Source organism: Heterocephalus glaber, unplaced genomic scaffold (genome assembly GCF_053883595.1).
Source record: "Heterocephalus glaber isolate CG9 unplaced genomic scaffold, H.glaber_assembly_v1.0 deba00000613, whole genome shotgun sequence".
NCBI classification, from domain to species: Eukaryota; Metazoa; Chordata; class Mammalia; order Rodentia; family Bathyergidae; genus Heterocephalus; species Heterocephalus glaber.
In genome coordinates, this window is record NW_028258152.1 from 4,908,194 (window position 1) to 4,932,689 (window position 24,496).

The window sequence follows — 24,496 nt, forward strand, 5'->3', positions numbered from 1 at the left end:
TGGTTGCTTGCTTATAAGCATTGTGGTGTCTGGGACATAAAAGACAGGACATGAGTTTTCAAGGGGAAGGATGTATCTTCAAGGAGGAAAGCTTGATTCTTGGGAGGGTGAAAAAAAAACTTAGATATTACAGTGGCTTCAGACCCTGCAAACATATGCAGTACATGAAAAGCTAAGCAGCCTATCTGTGATGTTACAATTTCATGGCAACACCATAATGGCAAGGAGAACACAGGGAAAAGTACCTAAGCAGGTGCCTTAGGGGATGAAAATGAGAGAGAAAACACTGAGCAGCACAGAGATAGACAATCAAATATGTCTGAAAGAATGGCTGCATGAAACAGGATTATGATTATAAGTAATAATTCCTGTCCCACATGACATTTTCTCCTGGGCTTTTTTAGGGGCACACTCACACATGCACGATTGATTTTGAGTTTCTTGAGATTTTTCAAAATTTCCTATCACCTCCTTCTGTCTTTGAAAGTCAGCTATTATTCTTGTCAGGTTACTCATCCCTATTTCCAATCTTTTATGGGTTAAGAAAATAGATGGCAAAACTAGAAAAACTTTTAAAATAAGGCCAAGTGCTGCAAAGTGAGGGCCTAAGATGTTATTTTTTGACTAATTGATTCATCAGAAAATGTGTCTGACAATACACTAGTAACTGTTGCAGATGTAAAGACTTCACGTAGTTTCTTTTGCATTCTTACAAGCATTCTTTTCTTCCTTATCTTTCTTTTTTCTTTTAACCTAATTTTATTTATTTTCTGGGCATGCTAATTTTCCAGACAGAAAACTCCTAAATGAATGAGATCTCATTTTATTTCAAAACATACTCTTTTATTCAAGGAGGAATGCTTTTATGTATTTTCTCAACTGTTTGTTGCTTTTCTATTATGGAAAATTTTAACAAATGCTTTCAATGTGTTAGATTATTCATATTATTCTTGCTACATAAGATATAAATTGATGTCTGTATTCCCTCTGTTAAATATATTTCTCTTCTTTCTTGAAAGGACACTTTGCTATTGATTCGTTAATTCATATCTTCCCATAAAATTTGCAGTGAAAAGCCCCATATTTGTGCATGTATTTTTGTACTGTTCTTTTTCCATACCCCTTTATTCCTTTTATATATACGAAACACTTTCTTATCTATGGCAGCCAACTGTACTGCTTTGTGTTCCATATCTGATCTGATTTTTTTTCCTTGAGCTTTCACCAGCCACTATATCACAAGAAATAAACACCACCAACTCCTGTGCACTCCTTACATTCTCTCCTCCCTCTGTATTCACACACTGGAACTTTTCATAACATCTGTACCTCCTGTCTATTTCAATGTTTTTAATAAAGATTATACAAACTCAAGTTTGAACACTCAGGGCATCTCTTCATTTGATAAACAGTCAAGAGCCCAGAAGCCTTTCTTTGAATTTCCATCATAGGGGCTGGGGATTTGGCTCAGTGGTTCCGCCACCTGCCTTGCAAGCACAAGGACCTGAGTTCAATCCCCAGCACGGGAAAAAAGAAAAATTATGAATTTCCATCTGGTAAATATTTTTGAGTACAGTTTAGAAATAGAGACCAAAAGTTACACATTCACAGTCTCAGGAGGTTTTTAAGGATCTATGCTTTGACAGTGGCAGTGGGTACAACTGTGCTGGTCCATTTCCTGTGTTGACTGGAACAACCGACAGGAGACCACTGGATGGGCCTCGGCATACTCGGTTGCATCGTCTTAACTCTGCAGTTACATCTCCCTAATTTCGAATTTGCAAAATGTCTCCAATGACAGTTATTTCTTCACTGGTCCCAAGAGGTTAAAGCTCTCTGAGCAAGGAAGTTGTGCCTTTCCCTTTGCATCTATCTCCTCATAGATTTTGCTTGACAATGCCTAGCAAATATTAGGTACGGAATAAATGCTTGCTGAATACTTGATAATTAAAAAAAATACTCATTTGGCTGTTCGTCCATACTCCACTCATTTCTCTCCTATGTGAGCACCATTTATTTCCTAACCTATCTTTAATTCTGCTCTAATGTTGTGAATATTTAACAAATAAAAAATTGAAAATGTTTAATTGCTTTTGCTCAATATATTATCTGTGACATCAGCTACCTAATCAATATTTTACCTCTAATTGAATCTGCTCACGTAAGGACATTATAAATGAGTCCTCTCCACTCAGTTATGTCTTCTGACTCCTCAGAGTTCTTCTTTCTCCTCCATGTGCTCATTATGCTTCTGATTTGATGATGTTACTACTATCAGCAGTGGCACACAAATTCACAGGTTGTGTGTAAAGACCCATGCAGGAACTCATCACTAATTAGCAATGCATTTACATACTGAAAAATTGGCCTGAATTTTCAAGAAAAAAATAGAGTTGCTGAGGCTGAAAATTAGTCTGTCAGTTCAGAGCCATGGCAAATTGTTATTGCTCTCAAAGTTAGGATCTTTACAATGGCTAATTGAAGATTCTTTTAACTAAAACATTGTAAATGGCATAACTATGATGATCCTATTTGGAATTCAGCCCTTGTTTTCAGGGATTTACTGTTTTGAAAAATGTTTGATAAATTTATAGCAGAAGAGAAAATACTTCTGCCAACTATGTAAGTGCTTTGGACATAATTTGTATTCCTGCTGTTACACGCAGAAACTTGTGCCAGAAGAAAAAAAAAGTAAGAAGAAATTTCGTTTGGAAAGAAACCAACAGTCTGGAAAGGTAGTTTTAATCTATAAATATCTCTCTTAAGGAGAATTGAACACCAACTAAATTCAGTCTCAAGAAATAAAATGTTTAAGATAATCAAAATATTCCATTCACTTAAAAATGTTTATACTGGATATATTTTTGGTGAATTTTCAAATAAAAATGAGTGAGTGATATGATAAGTTATTTAAGAAGTGAAAAAAGTAAAAAGTTCTACATGAAATGCAAACCCTGAGTTGAAATGGAACAAACATGAGATAGAGTTGGAAGACCTTGATTAATATACTGGCTTATCCAGTTAGTACACACATGTCATTAGAAACCCTGCATTTCCTTATTTACAAAATAGAGTACTATACCAATAAAAGCGTAATTTAAGTAAAAGAATTTTATGACGTAGGATACTCCAAATGGAGAAAATTTCTTAATTATCTAAAAGATGTGTGATATTGGTAACTACATTATTCCATGTGTAAAGCATTATTAGTTTCTAATTTTGGTTTATGATGTATTGAGCTCCACATAATTATTTCATGAAATAAAAGAACATTCCCTACTGAACATGAGTAAGTGTCATGAAGTCAGAGGTTCCCTAATGTCTCATTCTCAAATAGCCAGTATAGAAAACAGTATGGAGACTTCTCATAAATATGAAAAATAGAACTAAACAAACAAACAAAACAACAACAACAACAACAAATAGAACTACTGTATGATCCGCTAGACCCACTACTGAGTAGCCAAAAGATTTGAAATCAGCTTTCCCTTATGAATTGAGATTAGCATTCTTCTGTTCATTGGATTACTATTTACAATGGTGTGTATATGGAAACAACCCAAATGTCTATCTAGGGACCAATAAATAAAGAAAATGTGGTATATAAAACAATAGGATATTATGTAGCCTTAACTAAGAAGGAAATATTGCAATATGCATCAACATGAATATAACTTGAGGTCATTATGGTAAGTGAAATAGGACAGAAAGATGTATTGCATGATCCTACTTATATTAGGTATCAGGAGAGTCAAATTTATAGAACAAGGGGTGGAATGGTGAGGGTTGAGGCTACTGGACAATTGGCAAGCATAAAATGTCAGTAAAGTAAGATGATAGTGCTCTGGATAGCTACTTACAGCATTGTACCCACCATGGTCAATAATGGTAATAATATATTGTGCACTTAAAAATTTAAGATGGTAAACCTCATGTTAAATTTTCTTACCACAGTTTTTAAAAATGAAGAATAAAAATGATCACCATACTTTTTTTTTAAGAGGAGGAAGAATTTATTGAGAGAAACATAGCTTATGTCTAAGAGAGATGGAAGGGGGACTGGAAAGTGCGTCCCCTGCCCATCCCCGGTTCTCAAAGATGTTTTATTGAGCAAAGCCATGAGGTGAGGCAGGGACAAGGTGGGACAAAACTACAGTCAGTTTGTAAGATTACAAGTGTAGTTGCTTAGGCAATATTGATCCAGTGGGAAATCATGAGGTGCGACAAAACTGTGATCAACCAATATGATTACAACAAATATAGTCACTTAGGTAATATTGATTAAATGGGGATCAAATGGGAAAGCTAGTCATGTAGCAAGTGTACATGGAGCACACAAGGATTTCCTGGAAAGAATGGGCTAGCAAAGTTTGATCCCCAATTGAGGGGATTGATTTCTAGTATATCGATCACTGGTGTTCACCCCTAGGGGAAATATGTGTGTAGTAGTTTCTCTTTTTTAAATCCTGGCCTTCAGTAAATGAGCCTCAGGCAATAATTTTCTTCCATGCTGCAGGCCTGGCCTTGCCTAACTTCCTTATAATATTTTCTAACTATTTTAGCTGTCTACAGTATTACCCCCTTTGAAAAAGTATCCCTAACTCAGCTTCTAGCTGAGAAGGGTTGATGTAGGGGAGACCACAGTCAGGAGCCCCCTCCACAGAGCTAATCTAGTGGCCCCCAGATGGAAGTCATGTTGTAGTTTAGTGTTATGAACTTTCTTTGCAAGGCTGATCCAATGGATCTCAGTAAAAGGAGTCTGTCACATTTGTCATTGGATCCATCTGTATGATCACTTGGAGTTTGGCAGCCTCTAGGCAAGAATAAAAATTTTTTCAAGAAATTAGAGAGTGTATAATCAAAGCATGAGTACTAGAATGGAAAGGCAGGACAGGAAAAGAGTCACATTTAAAAAATGTTCTTAAGGGATTGAAATAGTGATTGTAACCCACTGGCTCTTAGACCTCTCTACTGATGGAGGTTATTGATAAAGTCTGATATTATGGGTCATTAGGAAAAGCTACACTAGACTCTATAAGCGCTCAAGAAGAGTTTTTAAATTTCTTAGCTAAAATTGTCCTGCAAAATCCCCAAACTCTCTATCTTTTTACAACTAAAGCTAGAGAGACTTATGATAACTGTATTTTTATAACCAAAGATCCTCAGGATGCATTTTTAAGTGAATTAAAGTGTAGAACTATAGTGCATGCTTCCTTTTACATTCCATTTGGTGCATATATATATAATTATGATAGTTACTTATATGCTTTAAGACAGCAGTTTGATTAGGCTACAAATTGTTAAATCAAATTTATCACCTGGTAATGCAGATATTCATTGTAATATCCTGTACTTTTAATTTCCTATATGTCAAAAATACCTATAGTTAAGATAAAAATACTATATATGACTGACTTAAATGAGATGCTGCACTTTTATTAAAAATATTAATAATATAAAAATTTAACAAAAATCAGCACTTCTTTTGCTACTTGTTTTAATTCATGGGATTATTAATTTAGCATTTTTCCATGGTGAAAATGAAGTCAGACTGAGAAAGTATAAAGCTAATTGGGAAACAAATAAAATTCGAGTTTTGTTTGTATAGAAAAAGCTGACCCCCCCCCCCCATATCCATGTTTTCAGAGACACAAGATTTTTAAAAGATGAAACATGTCTAGACATTTTCCCCATCTGGGAATAGAGAACAGGTCTTAATACTAATTATAACAACTAGTATTTGCATAGCACTTTCTTGTTCCCAAAATACTTCTCTGTCTCCTGATAGATATGGTTGTAGGTAACTAAAGTGAGCTACTTAGAATAATTTAACATTCATTCTTATTCTTTGGCAAAGAACAGACAACTCCATGACAGATAGGTTATAAAATTCTCCAGTGGTTAAAGAGAAGCAATGTAACCCCTTGGGATCTTTTTCAGCTCACTCTTGCTTTTCTATTTCCTATTCTTTGTTATACAAAATAATGTTTACAGAAAACATTAAATCCAGGGTACCCATATATAGCCATTCTCAAAAGAGCAGTCCGTAATTAGAACTCAAGTCTGTTAATTCCAGTACTGTTTTTTTTTCTGAAAGTTTTATTTAGAAAATTATATTTCTGTAATAGAAGCAGTTACCACTACTGCAAAAGTGAATCTCTACCATTTGTATAAAGTGGCACTTGCTTAGCTTTAAAACATACACAACACCCCTAATACTTTGGATTCCCAGTCAGGCTAGCCTTTTACTGCTGGCAATGAAAATAGGATTTTCTTCCTAGTTGCCATGTGTTTCCTAGAGGAACGTGCGATCAAAACAAATGTTAGCTATAGATATGTTTATATGTTTTACTTTGTGACATCTTTCCCATTTGAATTGGCCTCCTTTAAATTCTTAGATTTCAGCGGGACATCTTTAAACCTGTTTGTGGACATGCACTCTTCCAATTCTCTTAGCTTGGCTTTCTTTGGTGAATTTTTTTCTGAAATATTTTCTGTGCCAGTAAAATTATAAGACAATAAAAAAAAGAAAGAAAATAGCCTGGAGTCAGTGATGTGGACCCTAAGGCAGTGTAATTGCATAATCAAGCAAATACTCTAGAAATATTTAAGTCTCTTCTCTGACATAAATTAATAAATAACTAGGTAAAATATTCAAATTAATCCTTTCTCAAAATGAGAAGATTGGATACACAAAACTATAGTAAATCTTTCTGATTAACTTTTCAGAGTGTGTGATGTAATTGCTACTATACAAAAGCCAGATCCTATAAGCTGCGTGTCAGTTTTCAAGAAGTGGGATTGGATCTGTTTGAGCAGATCCCAGACTCCACCAGTATGGATTCCCACTTGCCAGATGCTCTGGAGGCCCCTGAAACTGTTCCTCTTCCCCAGAGAGACCAAAAATTCTGGTTGTGCTAGAAGGGACAGTGAAGTAAACTGCTCAGACTCTCCATAGAAGAATCAAATACGTCCTCACAGGCAGGTATAACCAAACAAACCGACTAAGTACATACTGTAGGGTCATTACAACAGAGAACCAAGACATTCTTCAGAAATGAACACTAAAAGATACTTTTGCAAGATAAATCTCTCCAGGGCCTGGGATTTAGCTCAGTGGTTCTGCTACCTGTGCCTGCATCCCAAGCGCAAGGTCCTGAGTTCCATCCTTGGTCCAAAAAAAAAAAAGATAAATCTCTCCAAAAGAAAAGGTTAAATATACAACAAGTACAAATATAAGAACAAATGAAATTAGATGATTCATCTAGAAAGCACTCTTAAATATTAATTTCAAAAAGTGAAGAATAAAAATGAAGAAAATAATATCAAAGAAATAGTGAAAGAAAAATTTTGCACATTTAAGTTGTGAACAAATTAAATGGGCCTTAAATGTATCCATCCAAAAACAAAAACGCAGTAAGACACCCACCAAGACACTTTATCACGTTAAATTATCCAAAAAGGTTACTTACAAAGAGAAAACAGAAAAGGTTACATTTAAATAAATTTGAACAAAAATGGCATTAGACACACTAAGAGTAAAGGTGTTTTTTAGAAGACAAAGAAGAAATGCATTTGAATTTCTACCTCCTGACTTCAAAACTATTACTGTTTTCAGATATATTCTGCTTATTGTTTTTATTCACTTGACATTTGTTTAGCAGTTTCTTTGAGCAATTTATTACTTTTTTTTGCCAGCTCTACTTTCAGATTTTCCTTTGGAAATTCTATTTTTCCACCAGAAATACATCATTTAAAAAATGTTTTAATAAGGGTCTATTGAGTGTAAATATTCTCAATTTTTATCTATCTAAGGTCATCCTTATTCTCACTTTGGTCCTGAGTAATAGTTAAGGTAATTGTTATTTCATGTTCCAAAATCTTTTTCTCTTAATCTTTAATCTTAATACATAATGAAGATGGGCCATTTTGACCCTATGTATGTTTTTCTCATTTGAGTCTATTAAAATCTTCCCTTTATATTTGTGTCTCTACAGCTTAACTAAGAGATATTTGGAATTAGATTTGTTATTTACCTTTTTTTGGTCATTAGACTCTTCCATTTCTATATATATATTAGTATATTCTTAAAAATACTTATGCATTGTTCTTTGGAATATTTCATGTTTTCCATTATATTCTTTACATTTAAAATTTGCATTAGCTTTATATTGGAACCTCTCATTGATTTGTTCATATCTCATAATTTAAGTTTTATATTTTCTATGTATTTCACATTCTTATTAATTGTGGAGCTCCTTATAGTTACTTATTCTTCTTCAACAATTGTTTTACTATGTAACCACATCAAATTTTATAATTTCAGTTATTATATTTCTAATCTGCAAAAATCTGTTTAGACTTTTTCTACATCACCCAATATTTTAATAGTATTTCATTATGTGTTCATAATTTTGATACAAACTTATTCCTTTAAAGTTTAGTTGAGTAGTGTTTCTCACATATTTTTAAAATTTGAAGTTCTTGGAATCTAAATCTTCAGTGTATTGTTCTGCTTTCCCTGAGGATTGCCTGGGTCCTGGAGCATTGTGTAAATTTTGAATTGTGGGTTTCTAACTCACTCAGACAAAATTTGCTATGGCTTTTCTCCCAGGTTTCTGAGACCCCACTGTTATGGAACAGCTATAAATTTGTTTTATGGGGTTTCTGGAGCCATAGAGTTAATAAAAATTTTACTCTTAAATCTATAAGAGAAGAATTATGGTTGTATATACTCAATGAAGTATTGGGGTTTTTTTTTTTTCTGTTTAGTGTCCAGATCTGTCAGACATGTTTCTTTGTCTTGCTTTCCCCTCCATTGACAGATTTTTTTATCTCATTCACCCTTTCACTGAGGTGAAACTTTTCAAAAACATTAAATAGAAATTGTAGTTTCAACTCTTCACCCAATACTGGCTTACGGCTGGGTCCTGTCCTCTCTTCACAGCTGTAAACATTGGTTACCGATGATGAAGATTAATAAACAACCTGGGGGTGACTCGAACTTCATCTATAGCTTTGTCTTCACCCTTTCATTCTTACTCATGTATCTTTATTAATTTTTGTTCCACGTATATTTTTATGTACTTTTCAGGTGGTCATAACATCTGCAGGTTGCAGAGGACATGAGTTGCCCATTTCCCTTCCCCCTTTCTATACAAGTCCAGTATTATAATGTAATAGACATGTGGAGTATTCTTAGAGACTATCCTTAAATCAGCTTTTAGCCATGAACATTTCAAAGGAGCTAATCCTTTATTTTATGATCATTTCTGAAAACACAACATATGGAAACTTATTCTACGCAAGTGAGCAGTGCTTAGGGGAAATTTTCAATATTTAAAATGCAAATGGATGTATTAAAAAAAAGATGGAGGATTTCAAAGCAACAACCTAACTTTCTACCTTAAGAATCTAGAAATAGAAGAGCAGATTATCCCATAGCTTGGAGAAGGAAAGTAAGAAGGAAAGTTAACTAGATTGACAATGGAAAGTAAAGGACTCAACTCAATTCAACAATGAAAGAGGGCCCTTATTTTTGATCTTGTAGAAATAAAAGGTTAATAAGAGAATACTAACTTAAAAGAAGTGGATAGATTCCTGGAAACACAAAAGCTATTGAAACCAAATAAAAATAAGATATAAAATCTGAATAGAATCATAACAAGAAGACAATTTAAACTAGTAATCACAATTCTTCTCATACTGAAAGTCTCAGTTCAAGAAGGCTTTGTCATTGGATTTTATCAAACATTTAAATAATTAATACAAATCCTCATCAAAATGAATTCTGTTCTTTTAACTATATGTTCTGTCCTCATGATAGTATCATATTATCTTGATAGCCGTTGCTTTGTAGTTAAGTTTTGAAATGAAGAATAGGAGTGAACAATTCCTAACTCATTCTGTGAGCCTCGAGTTATCAGCACCAAAGATATCACAAATCCAAAATACAGACCAATATTTCTTATACATATAGAAGCAATAAAACCCCAATAAAATACTAGCAAACTGAATCCACCAAAACATACAAAAGGTAACATACCACAATCAAGTAGCCTTTACTCTACCAGAGCAAAATTGATTTTACATCCAAAAATCAATCAGTGCAATACACAGTGTTGGTAGAATAAAGGATTAAATCCATAGTGGTTATCTCAATAGATGCAGAAAAGTCATGTGACCATATCCAACACACTTCATAATACAAGCACTCAACAAACTAGAAATATAAGGGAACTCTTCAACCTGTCAAAAATATCCATGAAAAATCCACATGGAAATAAACCAACACCCATCAACTTATGAATAAACAAAATATGATATGTCTATAAAATGAAATATTATTCAACAATAAAAAGAATGATGTACTAGAGCATGCTCCTACACTGATAAGCTTTCTTGAAAATGTGATGCTAAGTCAAAGAAGTTAGTCACAAAAGGTGATGTATTACATAATGCCATTTATATGAAATTTCCAAATATGCAAATCCATAAAGAAAAAAATTGGATTAGTGATTGCCTAAGGTTAGGAAGTGCTGGTATGGGAAATGGCGGCTAATGGGTAGGATTTCAAAAAGAGTTTGAAAATGTTCTAAAATTCCATTGTGGTGATAATTGCATAATTATGAATATTTTTAAATGATTCACCTATGGACTTTAAGAGAGTAAAGTTTATGGTATGAGAAATAACTTAATAAAGCTACTTTTTTTTTGTTCCGGGGATCGAACTCATGGCCTTGCGCTTGCGAGGCAGGTGGCAGAACCACTGAGCTAAATCCCCGGCCCAAAGCTACTTTTTTAAAAGAAAGTAACTGGTCCTAAACCAGATTCTGTTACAGCTTAAAGCAAAATAATTAAAAACAATCCCAATTTATTAATGAACTGTATTTTGTGATAAAGAGCCTTTGATGAAAAAGGAAATTTTTTTTTTACTTAAAAATTTCAGTAAATAAATATGGAAGAATTGATAGAAAATTGTCATTTTGTAATCAACCCTCAAGGAATGAATTCAGACCCAGATCATCAGAGAATGAGCCAACAGGAAAAATGTGTGATTGGTAATTTCATAGTGGAGGAATTTTCCTGTCACCACGTACTGTGTCTGAATGTTTGTGTCCCACTGAAATTCATATGCAGAAATCCTAACCACCAAGATGATGTCATTAAGAGATGAGGCTATTTGATAAGTGCTTAGGTGACACGTGCAAAATTCTCAAGAATGGGATTTTTCCAAGGGAACTTGTTTATTCCTCCCATCATATGAGGCCTTGGCAGGGACTCATCCATGAACTCGAAACTAGGCCCTTACCAGCTACTGAACTGGCTGGAATCCTGATCTTGGACTTCCCAACCTCCAGAACTGTGAGAAATCTATTGATGTTATTTATAGGCAACCCAGTTAAGGTATTTTGTGACAGACAGCAGCCTGAACAGACTGGAACTACATGTATTTTAGCATTACCAAAGGCAGAGAACCACATATTATGTCCTTGCTTTCAGATGCTGTATGAAATATACAGCATTACTCACAAAGTTCTGCGTGATGACAGATAAAAATAGGCATTAAACCAGAAACTATTTCAATTTTTTGATCTGCCAATTTATTTGTGCTGCTGGTGAAACAGTTAAATGAGGCTACAGTAGCATTGAATAGGAAAAAAAAGTATAATATATGACATCCTATAGGACAACTGACCTAGTTTCTTTAGGTCAATGAGATGAAGTTTTTTAAAAACATTTTTATAAGGAACTGTTTCACACAAACATAAACAGAATTTGGAGATATAACCAAACACAAAATGTAGACCTTATTTGGATTCTAAATTCTAATAACCCACTTGTAAAATATATATATATTTTGAGAAAATTCACTATAGCTGTAGTGTCAGATGATAACAAGGGATTCATATTATTTTCTTATGTGTAATAATGATGACTGTACCCTGTAAGAAATGTGGCCATCTTTAAAAGACACATTAAAATGTGCTGAAGTTAACTAACATAAGGTCTAGGATTACTTCTAAAATACTTTAAAAATGTGGAATGCAAAATATTGATCATGGTAAGATCTATGAGCTGAAGACACCGAGTTTGTTTTATAAACTCGACTTTGTTTTTGAAATTTTTATCATTAATAAAGTTATTTTTTAAAGCCATGTGCCCATAGAGTCACCATCCTTCTGCCATTCTTCTCATCCCTCTTGTACTCACTGAGGATACACACTGCAGTTCCCAGTTATCCAACCTGGACGGGGCGTCACAGTGCAAATGCTCTTCAGTGATAATAAATTACAAGTGCACAGGCTCACATTTCTCCTCTTACTTGGTACAAGATAAAGCATTAACCAATACATTCATGCAGGACCTTCCAGGTCTTATTACTATTTTTTCTTTAAGAGTAATGAGAAATCAGTGAAGAGTTTTTAAAGGAGATAGCATGATGGCATTAGAGAATTGAAAAGATTACTCTCTCCCCTGAAAAATGGATTGAGAGTGTAAGCAAAGAACTTAGTTCAGCAACAATATATTCATACAAACATATTTATTGAGGACTTAATATGTGCCAGGCGTGCTTCTAAGTACTGAAGTAATACAATAGTAGAGGTGTTTGTTGATAATAGTTTGAATTATGATAGTCAGAGAGAAAATTGAAAGACTTGGAAATTGAAGGATTTTGAGAGTAAAATTAATAGAAAAGGACTTGATAATTGTCTGATAATGGAAGAGTCAAGTTTGGCTTAGATTTCTGACTCAAGACACAGGATAAAATATCTACCAGATTTAAAAACAAAAATCATAAATTTGGTGTTAAATGTTTATTTTGATAGATTTATCGAGTACACTGATATGATATACAGATGAATATCCTGTTGGTTAAGGCTTGGCTTTTAGGAGTCTTGGAATTAAATTTGTGATTGAGCCATCAATATAAAACTGTATCTTACTTTCTTCCTAAGTGAATGTTCATGAGCTCAGGGGCCACACCTTCTCTGTTAATTTCCATCAACTCGTCCTATTTTATTGTCCTCTCTTGCTTTTGCTTCCTGTTACTCTGGCATGGGCTGTTACCATGGTGACTATAGGCTCTTCATTACACTCACTCATACCTGCTTGTAAGGCTTTTGCAAGTGGGCATCATAACTTTTTGTTAGCCTGCATTTGATACTTTGCAGGCACTTAATTTTATAGCCATTTAAGAGTATGAATAAGAAGTCATATTAAGACCATTTAATAATTAATTCATAGAATATAGCTAGTGCCACAACACTGAGGCAGGAGGCTCCCTTTAGTATCTCTCTAAAATAGCCTTTTGGAATGAATAGCAGTAGCAACCTCCCTTCCCCTGTCCCTTCACTTCATCTCCCCAACATAGTGAAGAGATGAGTGAGTACAGCTTTGAAGGGCATTCTGTAGACAATTTAAAGGACGGATAAACACCTTTTCAAGTAATAAATCACCAACAGCTAGATTATAAGCACACCAGAGAAATAACTGACTCTGAGCAAATTCTTAATGCCTACTATTCATCCAAGTGGCAAATAATCAAGTGTGTCACATAGGGCAGGAAAAAGATTTCCCCCACCATCTTATATTTGATAGCTGAGTTCTGTACATCGAACTGATAAAAAAAAAGACCAGTATATTTTCTGTGTTAGCTTTCTGTTGCTGTGATAAAATACCTCCGATAAACAACTTACAAGTAAAGGTTTAATTTGGCTCATGAAGTCTCAATCCATAGTCACTTGGCCTCATTGCTTTAGGCCCACGGTGAGGCAGAAGAACATCATGACTAGGACAAGTGGTGGAAGAAGCCTGTTCCCATTATTATGGCCAGAAAACCGAAGCAGAGACAGGAGGGGACTGGACTCCCCTCATCCCCTTCCAGGCCACGCCCCTGGTGATCTAACTTCCATCCAAAGACTCTACCGTCTAAAGGATCCATTACCCGCAGTGGTACCACAGGCAGGGAATAAGCCTTTCTAACAGATGGGCCTCGGGGGACACTTCCGAGTGATAGCAATTCTATTGGTGAAAATGTTTTTACATGCATGGTTGAGGGAGAACTCACAGAAAAGAACCGAAGTAATAAAGTCAGATTCAGGGGTTTATTACCCATTTTGATAAAGTGCAATATATTGTAGAAAAATCACTAGATAAAGGAAAAGGAGTGCAGTAACAGTAAGTTGTGGGAAGCTAGATGTCTGAGAAAACTAAAGAAAGATAACAATTCCTGGTTTGCTTATACAGACTAAGCTCATTATAATATCTCCCTCTTCATAGCAAACATCTTCACAAAAGAAAAATCTATGTCTTGCTTTTAGGCAGGTCAGAGGAGGCCAGAAGTTTCTTCATGAGTCTGCTGCTTTTCATTTGGTGTCAACTCAAATAATTCTTGTGCCAAAATGGCATATTTTGGGTTGACATATTCTGATCTCCTTTAGCCACGTGATGCAGTTATAGCCATGAATATGAATACATGAATATGAATACATACTACTTTGCTATTTTGAGTCTGTTTCTTATCTATAAGATACCGAAGTTAAACCAAGATGATACTTTTGTCATTCTTCTCAGTCCCAGATGTTGTTAGAAGATATACTTTTCACCACTTGTCTTCATGGTTTTCACATTCATAGAAAGTGTAATTTAATTTAATTTAATTTAATTTTTATTTTATTTCCTTTTGGGACAGGGTCTTGCTGAATAGTTCAGGTTGGCCTTGAACTCATTATGTAGCTGCTGAACTTGAACTCCTGGCAATCCTCCTCCTGCCTCAGCCTACCAAGTGCTGGGACTCCAGGCGTGTGCTACCATGCCTAGCTCAAACTGTAATTTTATAAGAATTTCTAGTAAAGCTCAGAATGTTCTATAGAAAATGTGAGGACTTACCATAAAGGAGTTTAAGACTATCCTTTTCACAGACAGTTTTTCAAGAGACACTTTTGTTTTCAAATTTAATACTCACAGTTGTAACTAAATATCTTAACACTTCTGGACTCAGCTATTCAGTTTGCAATATAATTTGAATTGTATATTTTAAAAAGAGTTATATCAAATTTGCTTTATAAAATATGGCAAAATGCTATCTGTGGAATAAAATTCTAGTGCCTTTTAGTATTGTACGATCCTTGGAGAGACAATGAGTTCATCATTCACATATTATTTTAAATACTACTTAATAACTAGATATTCTCTAAGTTTCCTACATTTATGAGCAAGTCAAAATGTATTGACCAAATGCTTTCTCCCAGTTTGTGTCACCTACTTTGTTATTTAACGTGTTTTTGTGTGACAGTGGAAGCAATTGCCAATCTAACTGGACTTGGATATTCTAGAGTATGACACAAGAAGGTCAAGATGAGCGTAATTAGTGTGACTCTCAGCCTGGGACAGTTGGGATTTCCATATACTTTTAACACTTTCAATGCTCACTACATTATATCCAGGTGTTGCAGATTGTTGCTGTTTCAATAAACTTTTTTCATTCTTTTCTGCCTAGGAGTATGATCAGTAATGTAAAAATAACTCTAAAAATAAAATCCAATTTCTCATTTTTACATCACTGATCTAAACTAGATATACTAACCATTAGAAAAATTGATGAGCTTAAACCTGTGTCATTATTCTAACTGATGTGTCAAAACCTAAGGGTGATTCTGCCTTTGGCATCATGCAACTTCACAAGAACAGTATCACTCAAAGCAACCACATAATAGGGCCCTTATTGTCAGCTCACTAGAATCCAGAGACAGTTTTGCAAAGGATTATTCCCTTCTATTGAGCAGGAGGTTTTTTCTTTCTTCTCACTGACATTGTGTTTTTATCTGAGAAGATTGCTATGAGTGATTGGATGCCAAATTCAACATCAGCTTTTTATCTAAGTTCTGTAGAGAAAAAAATGACCTGGGAAAGTACCCATTCTGCTACCAGAAAAACTTTAGAGTAGAAATTAGAATTATAATATGCCATGGTGTCATATTAAAACTGGGACCCAGTGCCAATTTCATTATAATCTGTTTATCAGGCATCCATGGAAACAACTCTTTTACTGACTAAATTACTATACATTCCCAAATTTTGGAAGAGAAATCTACACAGATGCAGAATCTAAATAGAACAAAGCAGAGTAAAGAGTTGGCAATTTTCCAAACACTTTGTGTAATTCAGCTATTTCCTCAACTGCACCCTAATGAATATCTTTATTATATGAATTCACTCATTCATTTATTCAAGGATTTATTGAGCATCTACTGTATCCTAAGCTCCATCGTAGAATTATGGGGAATAGTTGTGATCTAAACAGTAAAAAAAAACTCCCTGACAGCAATATTCTAGTAGAATAGCAACTAGAAGAGTTAAAAGTATAGACAAAATGAATAAAATATGTAATAGAATTTTGCTTCTTAATGTTGTGGGAGGAAAAGTACCAGAAAGAACATAGGGCATCCTGAAGTAGGTGGTGCTTCAATTTCAGTGTATTAGTCATTTCCATTACTGTGACAGAATACACCAAATAGGGCAGGGGATTTAGCTCAGTGGTGGCGCCACCTGCCTCATAAACACAAGGTCCCGAGTTTGATCCCCAGTACCAAAAACAAACAAACAAACAAAACCCAAAAAACCACTTACAATTATTATATGAACAGAAAACTGTTTATTTTGGCTCATGGCTTTGGAGGGCCCAGTGTAAGTGGCCCATTGCTTTTGGCCTCTAAAGAGGCAGCATATACTGGCGGGAATGTGTGGTGCTGCCAGGTCACTTACTTCCTCAGCCAAAAAGCAAAAACTAAAAACTAAAAACTAAATGTACCAACTTTGCACAATGGATGTAACCATTATGCACTGCAAACATGTGCTAATAAATTTTTTAAATTTAAAAATAAAAGAGGAAGGGATCCTGGTCCCATAGTTCTCTTTGAGTGCACATCTCCAGTGACTTTTACAAACTCCCCTCAGACCCCTCCTCCTAGAGGTTCTACAACTTTCCCAGTGCTAAGCCTTTATTTTACACATAGCCCTTTAGAGGACACTTATCTGAGCCACAGCAAGTGGTCAGGAAAGCCTGTATTCAGAAAGTGACATTTGAGCAAAGACCCAAAGGAGGTGAAGAATTGAGGAAAATGGATAAACAAAGAGAAATTCCAAGAAGAGTGAATAGCGTAGGCAAAGGTCCTGAGGAGAGAGTTTCAAGAAGGGCAGTAGACCCTGCACAGTTTGGAAAGTAAACGAGGAGGTGAAGAGTCAGACATAAGGTCTGAGAGCTGAAGGTGGGAGCTTTTAGTACGAGGGAAACGGGAAGCTTAATGAAGTGCTGAGCAGAGGCTGACATAACTTACCCTGGCTGCTGTGTAGAAAATAAACAGGTCTGAGGAGGAAGCAGGAACAGGCACTGGCTAGGAGCTATTAGAGTAATCCAGACAGGAGGTAATAATAGCTTGGAAGAAGGAGGTGACTGTGGAGACGATGAGAAGTGTTGAGATTTTGAATATATTCAGAAGACAGAGCCAGCAGGACGAAGTATTGGTTTGAATGGAGTTACCTTACAGCAAAAGAATCAAAGTCTAATGGTTTATCCCTGAACAATTGAAAAATAGAAAAATACATTGAGCTGAAGGTAAAATGTGAAATTTTGGGAGAAATTCAGGAAATTCAGAAATTCAGTTTTAGATATGTGAATTTTGAAATGATGATTACATGTCTTAAGTAGACTCCAATCGCAAGCAGTCAGTTGGATACAAAATCTGGATATTAATAAAAATACATCTTTCCTCAGCTAAATCCTAAATAGCATTGTTAGTAAGAACTTCATGCAAAAACGAGTATTTCAGAACAGAATGGAAGAATGTGAAACACAACTGTAGGCAGCACAGCTGCACTGTGTGAGACTGTGGGTTATGGAATGACCTTTGCCCCTCCCTACCCCTTTTTCCTGGACCATAGGGTCTTTTAGCACTCTCTTTGCTCATTTACCTTATTTTCTTTGCTGCTAAAGGATTCCCTCTGCCTTATAATGCATGACTCTTCACAATAGCAACTTCAGGCAGAATATCTAAACAATAACTTTCCAAGTTGGCTATGGACAGCCAATTGATCTTCTTCCAAAAGAGAAGAATCTTATTGGCTAGCTGGTGTTGTGTCCCCTAGATCTAAGTATATACATTGGAGAGGGATTAGAGATAGACACATCATAGGATCCTTAATCTAGGTAATTAACAACACATTTTTTTCTAAAATAATTACAGGTTTCCTCTGATTCCATTACCTTTATAGCCTTGTAATGTTTTCTTAATGAATGAGTTAAATATCCCACTGCTACCAAAGAGAGCTGCTGATCTGGATTTGGAACTTTGTGTATATAGAGTTATATTAAATAAACTGAAGCAAGAGATTCCATATGATATTTAAGGAACAGCTAAAACAGTATTTCCAATGTGCGTGAGGAAGAGCAGTTTAATCACTCATGATCGTTTTGGTCCCAGATTTACCAAACCTCTTCAGGATATTGTAGGCAGTTGTGTGCTAGTAAGCTGGCTCTGAATTGGCAGGTGGAAATCCATAGCATTTGCTGATTTTCTTGGGCTGAGTGTCCACAGCATGGTCAACTTCAAGCTACTATGTGGTAGTAATGCATGAAAGATTGGTAAAAGATGTATAAAATCTGGTCATTGCTGAGCATAGCACGACACTGATACAGCCCACTTTCTCCTAATAGGCATTAGAATTTAGGTCCTCTTTTCTAGCCAATGTGGAGCTTGGAGAGGTGTGCAGACTAGAGGCATACATTTGACAGGCCATAAATACATTGTTTGCAAAAAGATGTGACTGGATGAGAATAGAGAGGGATGAAGACAGAAGGTTCAAGGTCAGAAGGTCAAGGTTCAGAATATGATCGTAGGTGAGAGAGGAGAAAAATACTTAAAAGACAAGAAGAAGCAGCTCCTTGAGGTAGGAAGAAACTAGAGAGTTGATTTGACTGGAAACCCTGTGGATATCATCGCAAGTGAGATTGGAAAGATAGGAAGGAGCCCAACCTACCAGGCAGGGCCTCATTGGTAATGTTCTGAAACTTTTTGTTTATCATTAGCTAGTAATTGTTGTATGTCTTGAATTGGAAATATTGTCTTGTTACAAAGATTTAAATATCCCTTACTTTTGTTCTAGCATACACATAAAAGGTGATTGCTTCATGAAGATTAATTGTTTCAATCTACCAACTTGGACACTGTTCCAAAATATATTTTTCAATAGTTTTCAGTTAGATGGATTAAGTAATGATTCATTTGTTTTTGCCTTAAGTATACATTTTCAGTATTCTAAATAAGAGTGGATTATAAAATATTATAAACTTTAATTAGACCCAGAAGCTTAATGTGGCCAAATAATTCATATGTTTAAAAAGCAGGCTAACATCACCTATTGTGAATGGTGACATTATTATATTAGATTGTTGAGATTTTCCTCCTTCCTACTTTTCCTTCATTTCAAGTAAACACAATCTGAAAGTCTAAAATCTTGCATAGACCTATAAAATTTAAAACCATTTTAAAAAGCAGAATGATTAGTGTTGGTTTTTCTGCGCGTATCAGAATCTATTAGATAAAAGAGAGTAGCTAAAAATGGACCCACAGAATGTCTAGTTATTTTCTTCGTGCAGAAAAGTGCATTTCTTATCTTTCCTACCACATAAATATTAATCTGGCTTCATGATAGAATTATAGAATAGTCTTAAAAACTGAAAGGCCAGTGAGTGCCATTTGTGAATGACATCGACAGTTTCGGACGATCCCAATCATCTGTCACTGCACATTGCCATCTCAGCTGGGCAACCCTGGCAATATTGCAGCAGGCTATTGTTTATTGAGAAAGCTAATATTAGGAAGAGATGTGATAAGAATGCCTTTAAAAAACTAATTGAATGTTATCTGGTTTTTGGCACTAGCATCTTGTATCTCTCTGTAGTTTATCACTTTGAAGTCCTTTATTCAGTCTTTATATAAAACCCATTATTTAAAAATTGAGGGCCGAGTGATGGCATGTAAGGGGCTGTATATATTAGTCTGATACTCAGTGATAACCCTTTCTCCTCTACTACTCAGCAAACCCTGCTTTACTGAAAAACAAGATGAAACTTGGAAAAAAAATTTCAAATGTGAGCCATAATCCCAGGGTTCACTTCAAACACTTTCCAAATTTTTACAGCACTTTTCACACAGGAAAAAACAAAGTCAAAAGGTATTAAAATGTTATGAAGGGTAGACTGCACATATTTCTGTTAAAGCATACTCTTTCTAATGTTTTCAGATGATTCCTTTTACAAAATAGTTATAAAATCTCCAAACAAGTCACATAAACGGAGAGATACCTGATTTAAAAAAAAATACAGTGAAATAGTAATTGTAGAATCTAGGTCTTTCATTGTATAATTCTTTCCTGCTTTTAGTGTGAAAATTTAGTTTGAAAATTTCCATAATAAATCATTGGAAACACAAACTATTCAAATATTCCCCTACTGGCCTTAATCAGAGAAAATGTAATAGGCATTTGTTTCATCAATGATTATTTATAAGTTTCATCTTGCAGCACTGAATTCCATTTGAGGAAATTCCATATTTTCTACCTGAATGTGAGGAAACTTGAATTTAAAGACAAATCAGTGAATTACGATATACGTAGGAAAACACAATTAATAGCCAGATAGCAGCAATGGGAATTGTGATGATCGAGCTTGACTGTGAGTTTTGTTGGGTTGAGTGGTCCCTAGGAGATTATTAAGCACACTTTTGGCATGTGTGGGTGGGGCATGGAAACCATGCCTGGTCCCTAACTCCTCCCTCCTGGGGTATTCCTTCTTCCTCTGTTTCTCAGATGCCCAAGTTGAGCAGCTTCCCCCTGCCATGCCCTTGGGTATGATCTTTCTGCCTCAGAGTTAGCCTGCCATGGCGTGAAAATTCTCAAACTATGAGCCAAAAATAACTTTCCCGTTTAAGTTGTGTATGTCAGGAATTTTGTCCCAGCAACAGAAAGCTCACCAATACAAGAATTATATTCATATTTTTTGTGAAATTTCTGAAAAGATACAAAATACAAAAATTGCCAGTTTTTTAAATAAAAGTGCATTAAACTGACACGCTAATGTTTAAAAATACTTTGAGAGGGAAAACTGTCTATTTTGTTTTTATTTCATTATTTTATAAAACCCTTTCCAATTACCTGCCATCCAGAAATCAAAGAGTAGGAGCTAACCCAACTTCCCGTGGCCAGGCCTTTCTCCTTTATTGCATTTCTCTGTTTAGCCATGGCTTTCTGGGACTTGAATATACTTTGTGATCTCTCTGCCTCCCCCTTCCTTCTGCAGGGAAAGGATGAGAGCAGAAGTATCAGATGGACTGTAGGCGCCCATCTATGTAGTAGCACAAATACCAGCTGAACGTATTTTTGGTCAGGTACAAAGAAACAAATGGCTGTTGGTTTTCCCAAATGTTGTTTACCCTTCTGATATTCTTCCCAACAACCATCATGTATAAATATGTATGGTATTTATTTTAGTGTGCAGCTGAGTACAAACTAAGCAAGGTACTCTGATACCAATATTTATTCTTTGATATGAAGCTATTGAGCCTTGCGATTGAATAGATTTACAAGTACTGAATGGCTATTCCAGACTAAATTTTGCTTAAAAACTAGGGGCGGGGGTAAATGAGTAGGGTGAATTCTTAGAATCTTAATACTTACTTTTTGTGTAAGATTTTGTGGCAGAGCCAAGGGACATGCCATGATCTTGACCTCTGGTTTTTATAGATATCTTGAAGACATTTGTATTTTGAAGCAAATCTCATGTATATCATATATGTAACAGTACACACATCCCTTTCTGAAACAAAATGTTCAGGGCAAGGGTCAAGCACCAACTATAGCAGCTAGAGGAGCAAAAGATATAAACCAGGGTTTAAAAGTGTGTCTAAAGTGTAAGCCTGGCAAGGTTTTGAGCTTGGTATCAATATGTACTTCCCAGGTTAAATGCACCAGAAAAGACAAATAGGAAAAATTTTCTTTCATCAAGAGCATCATTGTTTAAAATGTCTTAAAAATCTGAATCAAGCACTGCTAGAATGTTCTTTTTCTTTCTAAATAACATCTCCATTCCTAAGCTGGAACAAAAGGATGGCTGTCAAAATGGTTTCCGAAAATGGCTTCTGAATAGGGAATAGGGTCACTGAGGAAAGTGACGGGAGATGAAGAAGATGATGATTGTCATAGTCTGTTTTGTCTTGCTAGAACAGAATTCCTGAACTGGCTCATTCATAAAGGAACGAAATGGATTTCTCATGATTCTGAGAGGCCACATCTGGTGAGGGCTTCCTTGTGCCTCCGTAACATAACAGAGGGCATCGCCAGGCCTGAGAGAGTGTGCAAGAGAGAGGTTGCTTTCATAACAAAGCCAGGCCCAGGCTTCTGACACACTCCCTCAGTAGTGTCAGTAGTGCACTCACAAGGCTGGAGCCCCCAGGAGCCAATCAACGCTTAAGTTCCCACTTCTCGTACCAGAACAGTGGCTGTACAATTTCATCGTGAATTTTGGAGGGGACATTTAAATGAGAGCAGAGTAAAACACATGAAAACAAAAAAAACTTAAGAACCAGCAGCAACACCATCTCTGAAAAGTGTTGGCTTCTAGAACTTCTATCAGAGAACAGTAATAAAATTTAAAGAATAAATATTTACTCAATCAAGGCTCGGAACAAGAAATCAAGTGTACAATAAAAATGTTGAGGAGAAACAGATGCGAGACAATAAATTAGTTGAAAACATTGAAGTCCAAAGTGGTGGTTCTTAGTTTGGGCCTGCAGGGATGACTCTGGTCAATGAAGAGGGGATCAGCCAAGAGCTCTGCCTCCTTTGTGGCTGCCACTGTAGTTGTGAATTCAAGAACCCACTTCAGTATGGAAGGCAGAAATCAGAATATGAAATCAAAGCAGTGTGGCATTCTTGGAAACAACCTGAATGCCCGTCAACCAACAAATGGATAAAGGAGATTTTTTTTTTTTTTAATACAGTGGAGTGCTACTCTGCCATCAAGAAGGAGGAACTTCAGACATTTATAACTAAATGATGGACCATGAGACTCATACTCGTAAGTGAAATAAATTGGACACACATGTTTAAATACCACATTGTTTCTCTGGCTTGAGAAACCAAAAGTGGAAATAAGGATAGATATTTGGAAATGGGAAGAGAATATTCACATGGGGAGGGGAACAAGGGAGGAGGGAGGGAGAATGGAAGGAAGAGACAAGAAAGAAGTGAAAATAGAAGTAAAAAATGGAAACAAATCTTTTGTACATAGGGAGGAGAGGGGGCTGGAAGGGAGGGAGAATGGGGAAAAAAGGGGCAGGATGTATCATGTACAGGTGCAAATTCCCTATGATGAATGTTTCATTATGTACGCCTAAAATGTATCAGTAAATGTTTTGCTATTAAAAAAAAAAAACTGCTGCAATTTCAAATCCTGCTGGTCACACAGAAACCTAGATGACAGCCCTTGTACCTCAGCAGGACCAGCACATGTTTCCTTGAACTTCCAAGTTAGCAGAAGAATGGAAAAAAAGACCGGAGGGACAATACAAAGGTTTCTATCTTACTTCTGCCTTCCAAAGATTATGTCCATGTAGCTAATAGATAAAAGGTCATTCATATCCAGTCTTAGTGCCAGGGGCATCTCTGAAATGTAATTATGTTTGTTTTTTAGTTCCAGTTACTTACTAGTTACTTTGCTCTTTAAATTATTTGCACTTTGGGTTTCTTATATAAGAGAAACCATGTGGTATTGAAGCTTGCGTGTCTGATTCACCCCACTTACCATGATTGTCTAAAAGTTCATCCATTTTCCTACAAATACCTCAGATTTATTTTTCTTTATGGCACAGTGGTACTTTGTTGCATATAAATACCACATATTCTTTATCCAGTTGACTGCTAATGGACATAGAGACCATATCCAAGCTTTAGCTTGCATGAGTTGTGCTGTTATGAACAGTGGCATGCATGTATCACTGTAATATGATGTCTTCAACACTTTTGGGAAAATAACTGTTTTATATTTCCATTTCTAGACTTAATTTAATTGGAGCAGAATGCATAACAACATACAAATATATATCTGAATTGAATTTATTCAAGTAATTCATTTTCTGATAATAAGCAGAGCAACAGTTTGCTGACAGTCTAGATTCAGACCCTAACCTTGCCATTCACGAAGAATGTGGCCTTTTTCCAGATATTAAGTGTTTGGAAAGCCTAGTTTTTTCATCCTTAAAGTAAAGATTCTAAGAGTAACATCTTACAGGATTGGTGTGAAGAAACAGATAAGAAAATGCATGTAAAGTGCTTAGATAGTGTTCAGTTCATTCCTGTCCTTAATGCTGTTGTTAACACAATGGTTTATTGTAGCCAGGCACCTCGCCAGCCCTGCTTGGGTTTGAATCTGGTTATATAA

General features: G+C 35.5%; 1 protein-coding gene across 1 annotated transcript in view; it reads left to right on the forward strand.

Moving 5' to 3' along the window:
* The window catches only part of Iqcm (IQ motif containing M), a 274,753-nt gene extending 251,093 nt beyond the window's left edge, over window positions 1–23,660 (forward strand). Inside the window, exon 9 of the mRNA XM_021247888.2 lies at window positions 23,058–23,660. Coding sequence (XP_021103547.2) covers window positions 23,058–23,113 — 56 coding nt within the window. The 3' untranslated portion in view covers window positions 23,114–23,660. The remainder of the gene's footprint in view (window positions 1–23,057) is intronic.
* Window positions 23,661–24,496: the final 836 nt, after the last annotated feature.